The following is a 20,158-nucleotide window of genomic DNA, read 5'->3' as shown; positions in this document are numbered from 1 at the left end:
GGGGGCATGGTTTGCGTGGTAGTTTAGATACTGAGTCTAAAAAATGTCTCTCAGATGTGGTACTTGACCAGAAACCCGAAGTGAGGTAGCTAGCTATACAAATATCTGTAGGAAGAACATTCCAGGCAGAGGGAATGGTTGGTGCAATGACCCTGAAGCAGGTGCATGTCCTTGTAGGACACAGTGGGGTCTTGTGGGACATAGTGAGGACTTTGGGTTTTACTTTGTGAGCTCAGAAGCCACTGGAAGGTTCTGATTTAAATTGTAACACGCTCAATCTAGCTGTTGTCTGGAGAATAGACTGCAGGAGGCAAGTGAGAAAGTAGGACACAGAAGGCTTTTGTAATGGCCCAAGGAAAGGTAATGGTAGTCTGGATATGGTCAGAAGTACTAGAGCTGGTGAGTAGAGTTCACAGGCTGGGTTCACAAAGTTAGCACACTGACTGACTGGAGGTAGTAGGGGTGGGGTGCAGAGAAACAAGTTAAAGTTCTTTCCAAGAGCAATTAGACACACAGGGTTGCTGTTTCCTGAGTGTCGGAGGCTGGGAGAAGAGTGATGATGGTGATGATGAATGGAGTGGGGAGAGGGGCACACTGTGACAGCTGTGCAGCCGTCCTGGAGCAAATGTGAGGCACAATGAAAAGAGAACACAGGATCTGGAAGCAGATGAAGCTCAGCTGAGATCCTAGCTTTATATATGCTATTTGTGTAACTCTGCAAAAATGTTTTAATATTTCTTAGCCTTATTTACTATCAATGCAACAAGAGTAATACTACACCACAGAAAATTATTGTGAGGATTATATATGGTAGATACTCAGTAAAAGGTAACTGTTAAGAAAACTGAGATGACCCATGGAATGATCCTTAAGAAAAATAATAAAAACTTAGTGTTGCAAATAATCATGATTAAATTAGAATTTAGGTAGCAAGAGATTTTTTTTTAGAACTTTAAACATTTTGAAGTACAACAGTACTTAAGTAATATGGGAGTACAGAAGTAATTTGGGTGAATCTTTGGATTGGTATACACATTGATTAAAACTGTACAGTCACGTGACACTAATACTTTAAGTCACCCATCTTATTTTGAAATTTGATACATTGATAATTTGGACTAAATATACAATAACATATGATTTGGGACTTTCTGATAAAATAATTACAATAGTAATTGTCCAGGAGTGTCTGTATTATATTCCCAACACAAGTTTATTAATGACTCCTATTCAAATAAACAAGAACTTAATTCAGTAAGTTTTAAATACACCAAAAGCTGTGTTGGATACTGCAAAAAATAAAAGAATGAGAATAAGGTATTTCCTGACATTAAGAAGCTCACAAACTAGGGGTGCATGGGTGGCTCAGATGGTTGAGTATCTGCCTTCAGCTCAGGTTATGATCTCCAGGTCCTGGGATCCAGCCCCACATCAAGCCCCATGTCGAGCTCCTGGCTCAGCAAGGAGTCTGGGAGTCTGCTTCTCCCTCTCCCTCTGCCTCTCCTACTGATTGTGCTCTCTCTCTCTCTCTCTCTCAAATGAATAATAATTTTTTTTCAAATGAATAATAATTTTAACAAGACTCACAAATTAGTTGAAGAGCCAAATTCAACTTAAGAAACTAAAAATGAATGGTAGTAATAATGCCATTTTATGTTTAATAACATTTTACAGTTTTAAAAATACTTTCACATACTTCATTTGATTCCCATGATAACTCTGTGATATAGGTAGGACCCTTATAAAGAAGCTAAAGCTAAGTTAGGTTCAATGGTTTGGCCAGGATATACTGTCAGTAAATTTCAAAGACTGGCTTGAACCTGAATTCTGATTTTCTATTACATTATGCTGGTCATAAAAAGTAGGTATAAGAATGAATATTAGAAAAAAAAAGAATGAATATTAGTAATATAATTAACTCTCCATTATCCAGGAAAATAAATTGGGAAATTACAAGATATTTATAAAATAATTAAATTACAAATCAAGAAAATAATGTTTGGAACTAACAGTGATCAGTAAAAACACCACTTATGGGATGCCTGGGTGGCTTAGTCAGTTAAGTGTCAGCCCTCAGCTCTGGTCATGATACCAGGGTCCTGGGATTGAATCCTACATTACATTGGGATCCTTGTTCAGAGAACACTACTTCTCTCTCTGCTGCTCCCCTGCTTTTGCTCTCTCTCTTTGACAAATAAATAAATAAAATCTTAAAAAAAAAGAACAAAAAAACCCCACACCACTTATCCCAGTAAGATGCACTGCCTCCCCTTGATCTTTTTTTAACAGGCTAAAAGCCTCTGCTTGGCAACAGTATCTAGCAAGATTAATACCATTTATATTACATCTATTTTTAGTTTATTCTCTATTTATGGAGTGGCAAGCACGCTGGTATTTCATTTAGTGATAAAGCTCCTTTCAGTGATTCAATTTAAGAAAAAAATTTTAAATACAAAGATGATACATAAAAATAGAAAGATCATAAAGGCAGTCTCTAAATGACTTCAATTTAGAGCACATGTCCTACTATCATCATACCAAATCTGCACAGCAAACCTGTGAGGAGGAAATTTTCCTATGTTCTAGAAGAAACTAGCTCAGAGGAAGCTGAAAGGATTTGCCCAAGGTGATAGAGCCAATAACCTGTGGTTCTGCCTTTAGTGCTGTTAAGGGTCCAAAGGAGAGGAGCAACATGGATAGAGGCATACGTGCTTTAAGAAGGAACTTTTAAAAACCTTAAAAATCAGAGAGAACTCAAAATCACAGGAGCAGAATAAACATGGCACAGGTCCGGAATGGTTTGCTTAGAACACTAGGGTCATATTAGCAAAAGTCTCGGAGTCTAAAGTAGATGGAAAACAACTGAAATTCTCTACATGGAAGTCTAAAAACAAAAGCAGTGTTTCAGGCCAGGAAACAAGTGCAATATGCAAAATGAAATGAATGCCAGAGTTATTAGACACAGGCAGGCATAATCATTATTAGACCGCTGTAATGGATCCATGTGCTAACAACCACCTCTAATATGGTCTGTAGGATTATTATTAATTCATGATACTCTGAATGCCTACCATGTGTCAGGTACTGTGCTAGGCACTGCAGATACTGAAAGAGTTACCCTTTCTTCTCAAGAAGTTTGGAGAGGAATTATACAATTATGAAACAATAAAAATAATTGTTACAGTATAGGTACAAATATTGTGGGAATCAAAAAGGAAAGAAAATAAAATAAAGCAGTCAGGAATGGTATCAAGGAATAACTAAGCCAAATCTTGAAGGATGGTTAGTTTATCAAAAAGAAGAAGGGTGGGTCGCCTGGGTGGCTCAGTGGGTTAAAGCCTCTGCCTTCGGCTCAGGTCATGATCCCAGGGTCCTGGGATGGAGCCCCGCATTGGGCTCTCTGCTCAGCAGGGAGCCTGCTTCCTCGTATCTCTCTGCCTGCCTCTCTGCTGACTTGTGCTGTCAAATAAATAAATAAATAAAATCTTAAAAAAAAAAAAAAAGAAGAAGAAGGGTAAGAGAAATGGAGAAGGGGAGACATTCTAAACAGAGGGATTTACAGTCAGGACATAGCTAATGGAGAAATTCGAGAGATACAATAGGAATTACTACATCTAATGATACACCTTTATATAATACCTGGTATATATTACAACCAATATATAATGATATATAATGTAATATATTGGTCTATAGTATAATAAATACAACTACATTGTACCTAATATATAACATATACTTAAATTGATAGGAACAAAGAATTTGTCATTGATAAAAAAAAAAAAATGCTTAATAAGAACCAGTCAGCATATGTGTTTCCAACGTTTGATTCTTTCCCTTCCCTCATTCATGAAATCCAGTCAATTGTGGCTTCTATACCCATCTCTTCTTTTCTACTGCATTGCCAGCGTTTAGATACTTGTCCTTTCCAGCCTGGACCACTGAAATAGCTCAATTATTCTCCCTGTCACCAATTCTCCCAACTTCAAACAATCCTTTATTTCCCTTCATATTAATAATACTAAATTCTGTCTTTATTAGGTTGCTTCATTGTTTAAAAAACAAAACACTTTCAAAAGTCTCCTAATGACAATGCCAGGAGTTCCCAACAACTTTGTGAAGATATGATCATTCTCACTTACTTATATCCAGGCATCATATGTGGGTACTGGTTCAAGTCCCTCTAAGAAAAGGAAACGACTGTTCTTGTAGGTTCCACCTCCATTCCTACTGTGAATTCCCAGGCGGGGCATGGGGATACTGGTGGTAGCAGAAGCTAAGGGATTAAACACCTATGGCAGACACTGGTTTACTTGTTTGGATCCTTTGGCTTACAGGATTAACTCCAAAAACCTCATCCTGTCTTTCAAGTTCTTTTATAATGTAGCACTAGCTTATTTCTCTCTAACTTATCATTTGCTGGGGCTTGAACTCATGACCCTGAGATAAAGACCTGAGCTGAGATCAAGAGTGGGACGCCTAACCAGCTGAGCCACCCGGGCATGCCACAGACCCATGTATCTTTGATTACGTCAATTTTTCATTGAAAATTTCCTTTTCTTTCTTTCTACTTACCTGAGTTATATATCCTTTAAAGGGCCAACTCATGGGGCGCCTGGGTGGCTCAGTGGGTTAAGCCGCTGCCTTCGGCTCAAGTCATGATCTCAGGGTCCTGGGATTGAGTCCCACATCAGGCTCTCTGCTCAGCAGGGTGCCTCCTTCCTCCCCTCTCTCTGCCTGCCTCTCTGCCTACTTGTGATCTCTCTCTGTCAAATAAATAAATAAAACCTTAAAAAAACAAAAGGGCCAACTCAATTACTTCTTTTTTTGGGCCTACCGTGAGGTTTAATTTTCTTTCTTTTTTTTTTTTTTTAAAAAGATTTTTATTCATTTATTTGATAGAGATCACAAGTAGGCAGAGAGGCAGGCAGAGAGAGAGGGGGAAGCAGGCCCTCCGCTGAGCAGAGAACCCAATGCAGGGCTCGATCCCAGGACCCCGAGATCATGACCCAAGCCGAAGGCAGAGGCCTAAACCACTGAGCCACCCAGGCGCCCCGAGGTTTAATTTTCTATCAGCTTTAACCTTCTTCTGAATTGTTGGGCATATACTGCCTTGTATTATATTTTCATTAATCAGCATATTATTTCAGAGAATATTTATAAGCACCTGTATGTGTCAATCCTATATGCTAGGCACTTGGGGATACACAAAGAACAGAACACAGTACCTATTCTTGGGGACTTATAGCACATATGGGTAAAACAATTACATCATGGTGATTAGAGCACTATACAGTAGAGGTATAGACGAAGAGATACGGGAGTGTGTAAAATACATTACATTCCCTGAAGAATGTAATGGAGAAGCCATCAAGGAAGAAGTTAAGTTTCAACTTAGTCTTAAGGAGACTGTTCTTTTTTTTTTTTAATATTTTATTTATTTGACAGAGAGAGCGAGAGAGGGAATACAAGCAGGGGCAGTGGGAGATAGAAAAGCAGGTTTCCCGCTAAGCAGGGAGCCTGATGTGGGGCTCGATCCCAGGACCCTGGGATCATAACCTGAGCCAAAGGCAGATGCTTAGCAACTGAGCCACCCAGGCGCCCCTTAAGGAGACTGTTAAGTTGGAATGTTCTAGATCATGAATGGACATGTATGACCTGCTAAGCAGAATCAACTTTATTTTGCAAGCAAAGGGGAGACAATACAGTATTTTAAATGGGGGAGTAAAAGGATGAGATTTATATTTGAGAAAAATTCCTCTAGGTGCTACTATAAGGGTGGCTTTAGGAGGCTAGACAAGAAGTAACAATAAACTATCCTGAACTAATGTAGTAGCAATGAGGATGGGGAGAAGAGGACAGATTTGAGAAATATTTTGAAGACTAAACAGTCAACAAGTGGTGCAAGAGAGGGAAAGAGGGGCAAAGAAAGGGATGGGGGAGTGTGTTTTTTTTTTTTCCATATCCATTATTTTTAATGTCCAGCGTTTATAATACGAGGGCCAGAGCTCTTTCCCCACCTCAAGTTTATAAGTTTTCGATTGGCTTGTGAGGCCAATAGGGATACTTCTTCTTGTCTAATTTGGTTTCTGGGAAGGCTTCATTCAGGTCCTCAATGGTCATCTGATCGAACGGAATTATGTTCCTTAGCTTCTCCAGCTGTTTTTCGTATTCCACAATCCTGGCCTTTGAGAGAGACAAAAACTCAGCACAACTTTTCACATCTTCTTTTTCTTCAGCGTCCACCTGAACAGTGTATTTATCCTCTGGCACAGGAATGTTCAGGGCATTGAACTTCTTCTCAAAGTCATCTACCAAGCCAGCCTTCGCCACATTGGCCTTGTAGTAAGCCCAGCCGATAGCAGGGGGTTTCTCAGGGAGAGTAGCCAACTTGGAGGTAAGTGTCTCATTCCAAGATTTCAGGGAGTTAGCAATGGCCTTCTGGTTTCGGGGTATGATCTCCCCAAAAGCTACCCAGTCAATGGTTTTTAGAGCAAGTTTTCGCCCAGCCATCTTGAGATCCTTCACCGACCCCGGCTGCCCAGAGTCCACAGCAGCAAGGAACGGATGGGGGAGTGTTTTACTACAGTGAAGGGAAAGAGCCAATACAGAAGAGGCGGGCAAGAAAAGCTCTAGAGCACAGGTGTACAGGTGTGTTACCTAAGAAGGATGAAGGTAAAGGACAGGTGTCAATATGGGTGCTGGGAAGAGGCGTTTTGAAATTGAAGTTTACTCTGAGAAGTGTAACTTCAGTCATGTGCTGAATATAAGCGAATGGAGGGACTGGGGGCTTAACAAACACTTTAAGTTTTATGAGAAGCTGAAAGGAGGCTAACTGGGATGACTCAGAAGGATTTCTGAATAGTGTTAACAGTACAGTTGAAGTTGGAAATGAATTTTTGGTGGCACCAATTTTCATAGATGTGAGATAACCACCGTGTCCCTACCCAAGCAAACACAGCTGCCAAGATTGAGAAATATACGAAAAAGTAAACGAAAAAAAATTTGTTTAAAGAAAAGAGAATGAGGGGCGCCTGGGTGGCTCAGTAGTTAAAGCCTCTGCCTTTGACTCAGGTCATGGTCCTGGGGTCCTGGGATCAAGTCCCATATCAAGCTCCCTGCTCAGAAGGAAGCCTGCTTCTCCTCCTCCATCTCCCACTCCTCCTGCTTGTTTGTGCATTCTTTCTCTCTCTGAAAAATGAACAGATAACATCTTTAAAAAAAGAAAGAAAGAAAAGAGAATAAGAGGAAGCCCAGTAAGTCAACCCATGGGTGGTGGGGTGGGCAGGGTCAAGGTCCTATCTGCCATTTTAAGTGCTTTGAGGGCCAGAACTTTGTCTTAGTGTTGCTGTGACAATCATAGCTCTTTGCAACATAGCAGTAGCTTGTACATGATATAAAATACTCAGTGTATGATTGTTAATTGATGGATGATGAACTAATTTCAAAGAAAAATACCCAGAGATAGAAATTCAGGACTAGTTTCAATAAAAAGTTAATAATGGAAATAAAAATCATCAAAACACAAAATTTAAGATAAAAGGAAAAACTTTCCTAGAAGTCAATGTTAAAGAGAGAGGAACCGAGATCAGGTCCTGGAAATAATAGTGAGTAGAACAAAGTGCAAACACAGAAGGAAACAGAAAAAAAATCATTGAAAGAGCTATGACAGTACTGCTGTCATGTCAAATTTCCCCGATAAAACCAGACACTAAAAGGGTAAGAAGAGTAGTAAAGGCAGAAAGTAGTAAAAATGCAGAGTCAATGGGATCAGAGAACACTATACACAAATCCTGAAAAAAATGATGAGAATTCACTTAGCAATCTTCCTTCTGATCCATCAGATTTGTCGTGAAGAAAAGGTGGCAAGACAATAGCAGCCAGCAGGCAAGTAGCTGAAGCTGGAGCAGACCAAGAACCCAGGACTAGTCATGAGTCTTATCTAGGCCACTCAATCCTGACTCTTGCAGCAGAAACCCATTGTAGTGCAGGGACAGGGACAGCCTGATGTTGCCTGATGTGGCCAGATGACAAACTGATGGCACTGGGAGACAATGGGCTCTAGACAGAAGTGGAAGGAGACACTAGGTCATATAGGCAGATCTGTCACCAATGCTGAGTGCTCATCAAAAATATCCTTCAAACTCTGATGCATATGTCAAGTGTACGCATTAAATTAATAGAGACCCTTGAGGAAACCAGTGCTGTCTAGCAGAGTGTGCCAAGCAAAAGGAGTGTTCTTAGAAGACCACTTTTTTTTTGGTTTGGAATTCAGATTTGTATAAAGAAATGACATAGGGGCGCCTGGGTGGCTCAGTGGATTGAGTCTCTTGCCTTTGGCTCAGGTCACGGTCTCAGGGATCGAGCCCCAGTCATGGTCCCAGGGTCCTGGGACTGAGCCCTGCATCAGGTTCCCTGCTCTGCGAAAAGCCTGTTTTCCTTCTCCCACTCCCCCTGCTTGTGTTCCCTCTCTCTCTCTCTCTCTGTCAAAAAAATAAAATCTTTTAAAAAATTTATTAAGATAGGATTTACATACTACATAATTCACCCGTTAAGTGTTCAGTTCAATATTTAATATATTTGCATTGTTGTGCAACTGCCATCACGATCTAATTTTACATTTTGGTCACCATATCCATTAGCAGTCAATCTCCATCTCACTCCCCCACCTTACCCAGTCCAAAGCCACCACTAACCTACTTTCCTTTTTCTAAATTTGCTTATTCTGGACATATCATATAAATGGAATTGTATAATAATTTCTTTTGTGACTGGCTTCTTTCACTTCACATAACGTTTTCAAGATTCATTCATATTGTAGGATATATCAGTATTTCACCTGATTTTTATTTTTATTTATTTTTTTAAAAAGATTTTTATTTATTTCACAGAGAGAGAGAGAGAGAGAGAGATGACAAGTCAGCAGAGAGGCAGGCAGGGGTGGGGGGGAGAAGCAGGCTCCCTGCAGAACAGAGATCCTAATGCAAGGCTTGATCCCAGGACCCTGAGATCATAATCTGAGCCAAAGGCAGAGGCTTAACCCACTGAGCTACCCAGGCACCCCAGTATTTCACCTGGTTTTATTGTCAAATAATATTCCATTATGTGGATATAACATATTTCATTTATATATTCATCAATTAGTGGACATTTGGGTTATTTCTCTGTTTTTGGCTACTGTAAATAACGCTACTATGAACATTCCCATACAAGTTTTTGTGTGGACATATATTCTCATTTCTTTTGGGTATGTATCTAGGAACAGAATCACTGTGCCATATGGTAAGTCTATTTCTAACTTTTTGAGGAGCTGGCAATCTATTTTCTCAAGTGGTCACACCATTTATGTTCCCACCATAAATGAGTGCTTCAGTTTTTCCACATCCTTGTCAAACACTTGTAATTGTCCATCTTTTTATTAGAGCCATCCTCATGGATGTGAAGTGGTATCTCACTGAGGTTTTAATGTCCATTTCCCTGATGACTAATGATGTTGAACAACTTTATATGTGCTTACTGGAACCTTTTTTTCTCTCATCTCCATTTGAAAAGCTTTTCCCTCTTTTTCCTCCCATAATTTTGAGGTTTTCCTTCTACATCACTATTACTATTGAATTGTTCCCTGAACTATGTCCCTTTGGTTAACATTTACACAACACATTCCCAGGAGAGTCTGTCATTTCCTACTATTTCTATTTCTTTCCCCGCTATGATCTCTCTTCCACCCCATTTATTTGGTGAAAAACCTTTCTTCTTATTATTGTTATTATCTTATAAATATTCTCAGAATATTTAAGGGGTTAAGTAGACATATTCTCTATGTAACATGCATCTCACTTGTGGAGATATCTTCACTACAAATAAGGATTTGTTATTAACAGTCTTTTTCTCTTGGTAATCTGTGGATACTCTTCCACTGTCTCCTAATTTCCAGTGCCATGGATTAGAATTATGATATCAGTCTGACACTTTGTAGATAATATCCTGTTTTATCTGGACACCTCCCAGATGAATCCTTACAGTTTAAAAATACCAGAATAACCCTAAGTTTGAGTTTTTCATCACTGATCTTCCCTGGAACTTCTTTCTGCACACTTAAGTCTTTACCTCAGTAATTTTTTCTATTCATTTAATTATTGCTTCTTTTACATTTGTTTCTTTTTCTGGAACTTGTATTAGCCACATTGGGTGCCCTGAATCTACACTCCCAGTCTCTTTTTTTCAATTTCTTTGTAATTTTGGCTCTGTGCTTTGAAATATTTCTTCCACTAGACCTGCCAGGCCAATAAATGATCACATATTCATTCCTTTATTCAATTACTATGCACTGCATGCTTATTATGTGCCAAGAAAGTGTTCTAGGCATTGGGTGTTGACAAAAGATTGGCAGTGTATAAGGAAGAAAAAGTTCCTGCCCTTATAGTGCTAACATTTTAATGGAGATAGTATATATTTTTTAAAAGTTTTTATAAAAAATAAAAATAAAAAATAAAAAAGTGTTTATACATGGATTGGGAGTCAGTATTAAGTATTTAGCTGGGAAATTACATTTTTTTGCTCTATAAACTTTTTTTGCACTTCACTTGAACTTCCTTAAATACTTCTGTTATTTATTATTTTCATATTCAAGTTACTGTCTCCTTCAGCATTTCTATTTAGCTACTCTACCACACTGTTTATTCTAAGTGATCTTTCTCTTTCTGGTTGCCTGGCTTCCCGACATGGGCTCTTCTCCTTTATTATCTCAGAGGGGCTTAGGTTTCATTGACAAAGGACCACAAGTGACTGGGAGCAGTCTCCAGAGAATGAAGAGACAAAGCAGGCGTAATGCCCGTAGGTGGGCAGTCCAGTGGGCAAGCCTTATACAGGCCCACGAGGAAGCCTCCCAGTGTTCAGGTCACATTACATCTCCCAGCCTCAGAAAAAGAGCTATCAGTCCCCTGACTCTTTTCCTTTCTTCTCTCCCCCAAGAGTCCATGGATCTATACCAAGCCAAGCTCTTTCCTGGATCTGCCATTGTTATCCTCATCCAAGGCTCTTGTCCAGCCCCTGAGGAACAAGTCCTGGGCCATCTCTCACTAACAGATCACCCACAGAGCCCAGGGCTCACTTGCACCTAACTGGTCACTGGATCCAGGGGCCATCTGGCTCACATAAGGCTGGAATAAGGAATAATTATGTGGAATAAAGGTCACATAAGGCAGGTTGGAATCAGGAATAGAGGGATGGTGGGATTTCACCTTCCCAAAACCTCCTCTGAAAAGTACATTTTGTTTACAGACTAATACTAAAAACACTCAAATCCTGGCAAATAGGTCAAAAAATTAAAAAGCCTCTGTTAAGTCCAAATATCTATCATTTTCAACTATTGCCCTTAATGCTAAGCTCTGAGAGAGAAGGAAGATCTTAATGTTACTTGGACTTAAAGGATATTGACTAGATGGAGGAATGAATCATAAAATAACTATGTTACATAAAGGAAGTCAGACAAAGGAGAGTACATTCTCTATTATTCCATTCATATAGAATTCTAGGAAATGCAAACTCATGTTTAGTTACAGAAAGCAGATCAGTGGTTGCCTGGAGACCAAGGAATTAGGTGAGTGGGTTACAAAAGGGTACATGGAAACTTTTGGAGACAATGGAAATGTTCATTATCTTGATTATGATAACTGTTTCAGGGGTATATACAGATGTCAAACTCATCAAAATGTATACTTTAAATATGTGCAATCTATTTTATATCAGCTATACTTCTATAAAACTTTATTTTTAATTTTTTATTAACATATTATTAACATATAATGTATTATTAGCCCCAGGGTCTGTGAATCGCCAGGTTTACACACTTCATAGCACATACTTTCCCCAATGTCCATAATCCCACCAACCTCTCCCTACCCCCCTACTTTAATAAAACTTTAAAAGAAATATTGGTAGGGAAAAATATTTGCAATTTAAATCACAAAGAGCTCATATCCTTAAATATAAAGAACATGTAAAGATAAAGAAAAACACCAACAGGTAAGAGGTATGAATAGAAAGTCATTGAGCTTTTGTGAGTTTGAAATTTTCCATAATAAAATAAAAATAGATAATTTTCAAAAAATATTAACATACTATCCCTAGCCCTCATATAATTCACAATATGGTTGAAGAGATATGAAAATAATTACAAAGCCATTCCAAGTTCGGGCCATACTACCAAGTATATGTGCTGATGGATATGGATTGATGCAATAATCAAAGTGGGGGTAGAGGATCAGGCAAGTCATCTTGGTCTTCAGATGATTTGAGTCTGTACATTTTTTTGTGGTACACAGAAAGTAGGCAGAAGAGAAAAAAGAGTTCAGATGAAAAAAATATGAACAAAGGTGATGTGACGGGGGAAAGATAAAGACAGCTTTTGGAAAGGACTCTTACTACAGGTTCACCATTCTTAATAAAACCATCGAAATCTCCTGTCACCAAAGGCTCCATGTAGTGGAAGGAACCCACAGGAAAGGAAAGGAAATCTAATTTATTATGTGAAGGTATGGAATGGATCAAAATCATTTCCACTATTTATGCAGCCACAGTCAACCTTTACCATGTCTTTGCTCTATCTATATTAGCATTTTTCTTTAAACAGACTTGTCTTTTTACATAGCTCATTCTAAGATCCATGAAAAGAAATATAATTTTTTCTAATACACTAAAAATAAACTCCTCTTTGATACATTCAGTAGTATATATAGTCTTAAAAGTTATATTAAAATTATTTCACTTACTCCATATGCCCATCATTAACACATAGTCTTTAATGAAGCCTCTATTCCTATCTCACTGATAAGTATACATCTCCCCAGAAATTTCAGAAGCAGAGGGCTAGTAAAGGATTGTCAGAGTAAACTAGTTTCATTGCTTGTTCAGATTTCTCAATTTTCAGCATCATTTGAAAGAGTATTCTACATGTGGAAATATTCTACACCAAATCTGAAAAAAAAAAAAATCTAACACATGAAAAGGCAGAAGCAGCAATTAACCTTCAATTAATTTTGAGAAATACACAGAGACAAAAGAAACAGAACCTAAGAAGAATTAGTAACTACTGAGACAACAGAGCAATAAATAATTATGTGACTATTTAAAGTAGAAGGACAGTGTGGTGTAGTGAAAAGAAAAAAGGCCTTCAAGTCACAGAGGTCCTCATCTGAATTCCGTGTCTATCACTTATGACAGCCTATCTGACTTCTTGGCACCTAATTTTCCTCATTGTTACATTGGGGATAATAGTTACCTGTTCTGACTGTTGTGAGGATTAAATAAGCCAGTATTTGTAACATGCCTGGTACACTCCAGGTACCAGGAGTACCATAATGTTGAAGACATTTTGTAATGTAAAGTCATTCCCTTTTTCAACGTGGCAAACTAATACATGCTAAATTCTTTAAATTTACCAGCTTACAATCTATTTTGTAACCTATGCCAAATGCCTAAATTCAATCTGAAATGTGAAACTGGATTTTACAATATGCTACAACTACACTTAATATTTTTATAACCCTAAACTAAATGTTGCTTTGAGTATAGAATATAAGATTAAGCAGTATGCATGTATATATATTTTGAAGAAATTTTATCTTTATACCATTAAATGAATTCCAATCTGGTGTATACCCTTTGGGGCAAAAGTAGTAGGTGGTACACAGAGGGATGGACATGAAGCAAGGAAAACTGGGGAAAGATTCTTAAAAAAACTCTTTTAAGAGTATTGAAATTCAGGAAGTTGTTCTTTCTGACAATGATGGAATCTTAGGGGCTCAGAAGGAAGGCAGAAAAACACGTCTCACTGAGTCATATTTAAGGAAAGCTCCTGACCCTCATATTTTAATTTTTTAAAAGATGTTTAAATTTATTTATTTGACAGACAGAGATCACAAGTAGGCAGAGAGGCAGGCAGAGAGAGAGAGGAGGAAGGCTCCCTGCTGAGCAGAGAGCCCGATGCAGGGCTCGATCCCAGGACCTGAGATCATGACCTGAGCAGAAGGCAGAGGCTTTAACCCCCTGAGCCACCCAGGCGCCCCGACCCTCCTATTTTAAAACAGCAAATCTGATATTTTCTTAGTTGGGTCGGTAAAACCCCACTGAAAAGTTAAATGGGCGCGCGCATACACGCGCGCACACACACGCACACACACAAACTCTTACATCTTTACCACAGAATGTGTATATATATATATAATTTTTTAATTTTCATTTTTTAATTTTTTATTTTAAGTATACTCCACACCCACTATGTGGCTTGAACTCACAACCCTGAAATCAGGAGTCTTATGCTCTACCAGCTGAGCCAGCGAAGTGCTCCCTGAAAAGACAAAGAAATTCTTTGTCTACTTCAACCTATTTCACTGTTAGTCAGTAAAAGAAAGAAGTCACATCACCTTCTTTAGAACATAAACTTTCATGGGTAATAAGCAGAATAGCAGTCTAACAGCTTGTGGATTCTTAACAAAATTTAAACTCTATTTAACACAAAGTCTCTCTTTCAATCCATTTGGATTACTTGACAGTTAATGTCTGGAGATGCTGTTCAATACCAACACAGGTTCCTTTCTCTACTGTTACAAATCTGATTCTGAAACTATCCTTAGAGTCCTACTTCAAAGGAAGAGGAAATCTTCCAGTCTGCTATCTGTATCACGGTAAATCCAGCAAGGGAATTTGCTTAATCCATGGACACTATAACAAGATCTAAGGAGCTAGGGAGAAGATCTGGAATAATTATTTCAAAGAAATACTTCAACAAACTCAGTAAATACTTAAATAAGTGAAAAGAATGAAACATTTATACCTGATTAAGCAAATGTAATAAACAATAACATTCAGTTGCACTGCTCCTATAAAAACTATCACAGATTTGGTAACACACCAAATCCTGTGGATACATGAGCATCAAGATATAAAATAATTTACTCTTAAAAAACTATGATTGGCATCATGGTGTGACGGGAAGCACATAAAATTTGTAAGTCTGAACACCGGCTCTGCTACTACTCACCATGTAGCCAGAGGCAAGTACTTACTGAACACAGCCTTGGTTTCTTTATCTCTAAAAAGGCATTAACATTCACTATCCCATAGAGTAAGGAGAAGATGAAATTGATAATTCTTCCTTAAGTAGCTTCATCTCTTGGCTCCCTTCACACATCTAATATGCTAACTTAAACTTTTTTAATTTCCCACCTGCGCTGTACCTTCTTCTCATACCTTCTATTGTTTTAATATTACTTATAATCTTTTCTAGACTGATTCAAAAATCAATTGTATCCCAACATCTGAGGTACCTGTCTAGAGTCCCCTCTAGGCAATATTATTATTCTCTCCATCACCTGTTACCCAAAGCTGTTTCTTTTTGTTTTTATTAAACCACTAGTCACAATAAGTAAAAGGCAGCTCTTATTTTTAGGATGCTGTGTCACACATGTGTTAAGTGCTTTATATTCATTTTTCCCATGTAATTCACAACTACCATGTAAAGTAGGTACTGTTATTCCTTTTATCAAAGAGTAAAGTAAGGTTAGAGAACTTAACTTGCTCAAAGTCACTCAAGTAATAATTAATACAAATTATCACTACTCTTAATTAGCAATAATTAGTAGGACTGGGATTCAAAGCCAGGTCCTTGGCTCCAAAGCCATTCTGCTGCCTTTGGTGGGGAACTTACACTTCTGTGCCTTGTAGCCTTCAGAAAAAAGTACAACACTTGGCATGATATTTGCACTGAACATGTGTTTAGTGAATTTAAAAGGCAGAGAAAAAATCCTATTTACTGAAATAGCCTCTTATGTGCATTTCACTGATTTTGGAGATACACAATGATATGACAAGGTCTCTACGACCTCAAGGACTAGTCAGCTGGGGGAAGAGAGACAAGTATAATACATAATGCAATACAGATGTGTTTCATAGGATTTTTATGGACAGGCTGCTGGGAAAACATAGGACGGGGGCACCTAAACTGAACAGGGAAGGAGGAAAACAGTCAATCAAGAACGATGTTAGGAGGGGTGCCTGGATGGCTCAGTCGCTTATGCATCTACTTTAGCTCAGGTTATGATCCCAGGCGCTTCCTGTTCAGTGGGGAGTCTGTTTCTCCCTCTGCACTCTCCCTCTGCACTCTACCCTTGCTTGTGTGCACACTCTCAAATGAAGTTAAAAAAGAAAGATGTTAGGAAGTCTGAGTTTCCGTTTTTCCCTTCAAAACTAATTAAGCAGGGTTTTAAAAGATCGGTATTCTAGGAGCTAGCATGGCAGGGATCAAGGTACTTCTTAAAATTAGATTATGTCTATATTCATATTTCTACTTTATCTCAAATTGCCTGTCTAGTTCAAATAAATCTCACCTTTGAAAAAACATATTTTAAGGGCGCCTGGGTGGCTCAGTTGGTTGAGTCTGCCTTCAGCTCAGGTCATGATCCCAGGATTCTGGGATCGAGTCCCGCATTGGGCTCCCTGCTCAGAGGGGAGTCTGCTTCTCCCTCTCCCACTCCCCCTGCTTGTGTTCCCTCTCTTGCTGTATCTCTCTTGTCAAATAAATAAAATCTTTAAAAAACATTTTAAAGAAGGATTTTGCTTTCTAAATATGTTGCATTTATATGACAGTATGTATTTTTCTCTCTTCACAGATACAGACAGAAAAAGAAGGAAAAGAGTAACTGGTTACAAAACTGGCTAGTGTTAGAAGTGCTTGTCATAAAACGATGAACAATTTAGATTTTTTTTTTAAGATTTTATTTATTTATGTGACAGAGAGAAATCACAAGTAGATGGAGAGGCAGGCAGAGAGAGAGAGAGGGAAGCAGGCTTCCTGCTGAGCAGAGAGCCCGATGTGGGGCTTGATTGCAGGACCCTGGGATCATGACCCGAGCTGAAGGCAGCGGCTTAACCCACTGAGCCACCCAGGTGCCCCAACAATTTAGATTTTTAACTCAGAAAAACAGGGGGCTAAAACTTATTACATTTTAAACAACTGCTCTCAAAACACCATCTATAGTCAAAAATGTCATAATCCTAAAAAACAAACAAAAAACCTTTTAATAAGTTTTCCCCATATGTTTCCCTAATTTGGCCCTACAATAAAGAAAATACAATTTAGATAATATATTCCCATCAGTTGTTCACTTACCAAACAACAGTTCATTCAAGTGGACACTTTCAGGCTGTCATGGAAAACGCCAAAATAAAAAGCCTTATTAAATTCAAGTTAGATTATATCTGTCACTTCTTCTTTGCCCAAAGCAATAACTACGGAAGAACATAAATTAAGCCTAGCATGTCACTTATTACAAAGTTGGCTACTATCAAAAATGTTTTACAACTTCTCTAGGTAGTTGCTAATGGATTAAATGACTTCAACACTATTGTAATTTAAGTAAAGTAGATTTCACCAAACATGATGGGACCAGTAAAGATGAAATAATAAAAGAGTAGAGATGGTGAAGAAAGGAAATAAAAACCAATGAGAAGTGAAATGAGATACAGATAGACTTTGCTTCTTTGCATTTTGTGAAATTAAGACAATAGCAAAGCCAAAAGCCTAAAGGGATTAAAATCTAAAGGCAGCAAACATAAGCAACTAAGAAATTTTAACTTAAAACACACACAATCAGGAAAAGAAAACCTTAACTTCTTTGCACTAAAGTTGGGGAGAATCGGGTTCAAGCTCAAAGTAGGCTAAACACTTCAACTTATCACCCTTGACTATACAGCAAAATGAAAATAACCTGGCGAAGATTTTCCATAAAATCCTAACTCTCAGGGGCAGCTGGGTTGCTCAGTGGGTTAATCCTCTACCTTTGGCTCAGGCCATGATCTCAGGGTCCTGGGACTGAGCTGCCCCATGGGTCTCTCCGCTCAGCGGGGAGCTTCCCCCCCCCCCCCGCTAACCCGCCCCATCTGCCTCTCTGTCTACTTGTGATCTCTGTTTGTCAGATATATACATAAAATCTTTAAAAAAAAAAATCATATCTCCCCCTGGTAAATTCTTTCACTAGAAGGAAAAAAAAAAGGCATTTTTAAATAGTCCCTGTCTGTTAAGTTAGAGATTCTTAAAATTCATAAAGAGACGAGACAGTAAATAGCAGTTAACAGAAAGGAATTATGTGTTACTTGCTATAAAGAAAAGTTAGATTCATGGAATTAAAGGAATTCTGAGAGATTATTCTCTTAACCTTTACTCAGAGATAAGAGAAATTTTTTTGACAATTTTTGAAACATATAGTTTTAAAAAATAAAAGGCTTCAAACTACACCTGTATTTAATGCAGTATCAGCGCTATAACTGCATGTTTAAAAATTCAAAACCACAATTCCCCCAGCAAGTTTAACTGTTACCGCTTAGAGAAAATAAAAGGGATAATCACATTCATCAAACTTACTAAACCTAATGCTAGGATAGTCAGCATAATGATCATATTGTACTTCTTTCATTAAAGAGCTCTTAGATCATTTGCTACTGAATTAATGTTTAACTGGTAAACTGAGGCAAAATACTGAATAACCTTAAAAGTCACAAGTGCAGAGTCCACTGCACAAAACTACTGAACCATATACTCTTCCCCTTTATGTACTTTTCCAGATAAAATTTAAACTGTCCGAGCAAAAGGTGCAACTTAAATTCCGCATAAATTGACTTCTACTGTGGCTTTCTTTTTGCTTTAGAAGTCTTTTCTTACATTGCCACTGATTCAATTTCACCTGTAGGTAATGAACACAGAACTCATTGTGGGGAAAACCAACCAGAATGTGAAAAGAAAGAAGTTATCAGATATACAAGAGAGTAAAAACAGTTGATTGAGAAAGACTTTACCACAATACTTTCTCTCCTTAATATTTTAGTTACCACTTTTTTCACAAAGACCCCATTGGTTCCAAAAGCTCCTAAACCGAGTACTCACCTAGTTTATCCGAATGCTGAATCAGGGCTTTTATTTCTGCTAGGCTGGACTCTCTCTCTTTGGGGACCGAAGCTGCTGCCCCCTCCTCTGGGTCCTCTACCTTTGTCACCGTAAAGTGCGGCATTGTTACAGTTAGGAATTCTTCGCTCTTGCTGTGAACTTCCTTCCAGTCTACTTTCCCTGCCTACCTCTTACCGTGCCCCTTCCCAACTCTAATCACTGCCTACGGGAGACCGGGACACGGAATAGGGAAGTACTTTCTCATCACGTGACCTACAGCCCCAAGGGAGTGGAACGCTGAAAGACACGCCTTCCACGGTGTTTATCATTCACTCAAAGGATTAAGCACTCCACCCCTTACTTATGGTTGTTAAGCTCAAGAATCCCAAGAACTGTTTAGGCAGCGTTCCCAGAGCTGCCAAAAGCTGAGAGTGGGCAGAATTCATGAACTGCCGCCCACTGTGCACTCACCCACGCATTTCCTTAACTCAAGTTATTTCCAAACCTAAGTGCTCGTCATGATCTCAGCCTCTGCCCTCATATTTCACCCGAGAAAGATTAAGGAACAGTTCATTATACAAACTTTCCTTTTAAAGAAAAACTGGCACTACATCAATTTAGAAAATGAAACAAATTATATATAAGCTTCTGTTGTTGCTTTATTTTAAAGCATATGAAAAATAGTAATTTCTTAGTGTTCAGATGAGAACACTAATTCCACAAGCATTCAGTGAATGTCTGCATATTTTATACAAGGCATAGTTCTAGACACTGCAGTGTATACCACGATATCCAAGAAGGGACATTAATATTCCCAAAAGCCCAACTTCGTTTTAAAAGAGCAAAACGTTTTTAAAGAGAATAGTTCAGACTTTTTCATTGTACCAGGAGAACAAACATAGTATTTAAAATAAAAGAAATTCAAGGAAATCCCTCTAATTAAGAGGTGTACAGTTCCTTCAACACATTTAACACATTTAATTCTTGGTGTGTTATATCAGATAACTGTGTCAAATGCTCAGTTGATAACTTTAACTATAGAGTATCTCTGAACTTAGATAAGGGAGTTCAGTAAATTGAGCCCTGTGTTAACTTCCATGTTGATGATGTAATATAAGGGCTTTGTTGCTGGTAACACCTGACTTGTAAGACTGCACTAAATTTAACAGAGAAGGAATGATAGTTTACAATCCTCATTTATTCCTACACTATTTCTAAAAG

At 38.3% G+C, this 20,158-nt stretch overlaps 2 protein-coding genes across 5 annotated transcripts in view; both read right to left on the bottom strand.

The window, feature by feature from the left end:
- SLC12A6 (solute carrier family 12 member 6) overlaps positions 1–20,158 on the bottom strand; it is a 93,152-nt gene that overhangs the window by 55,237 nt on the left and 17,757 nt on the right. The window contains exon 1 of one of the 4 annotated variants that reach the window (XM_059181074.1): positions 18,938–19,194. The exons of the other annotated variants lie outside the window; for them this stretch is intronic. Coding sequence (XP_059037057.1) covers positions 18,938–19,061 — 124 coding nt within the window. The 5' untranslated portion in view covers positions 19,062–19,194. Of the gene's footprint in view, positions 1–18,937; positions 19,195–20,158 lie in introns of those variants that run through there. 4 annotated transcript variants of the gene reach the window in all.
- Positions 5,969–6,587, bottom strand: LOC131836058 (ATP synthase subunit d, mitochondrial-like). The gene has a single exon (XM_059181078.1). It carries the CDS (start codon positions 6,511–6,513, stop codon positions 6,028–6,030), a length of 486 nt encoding a protein of 161 aa, XP_059037061.1. The 5' UTR covers positions 6,514–6,587; the 3' UTR covers positions 5,969–6,027.

Source organism: Mustela lutreola, chromosome 7 (genome assembly GCF_030435805.1).
Source record: "Mustela lutreola isolate mMusLut2 chromosome 7, mMusLut2.pri, whole genome shotgun sequence".
Classification (NCBI taxonomy): Eukaryota; Metazoa; Chordata; class Mammalia; order Carnivora; family Mustelidae; genus Mustela; species Mustela lutreola.
This window is presented reverse-complemented; position numbering and strand designations above follow the sequence as displayed.

What these genes read in the sequence shown, in the direction of transcription:
- LOC131836058 (XM_059181078.1), bottom strand. Translation starts at nt 6,513, where the DNA reads ATGGCTGGGCGAAAACTTGCTCTAAAAACCATTGACTGGGTAGCTTTT.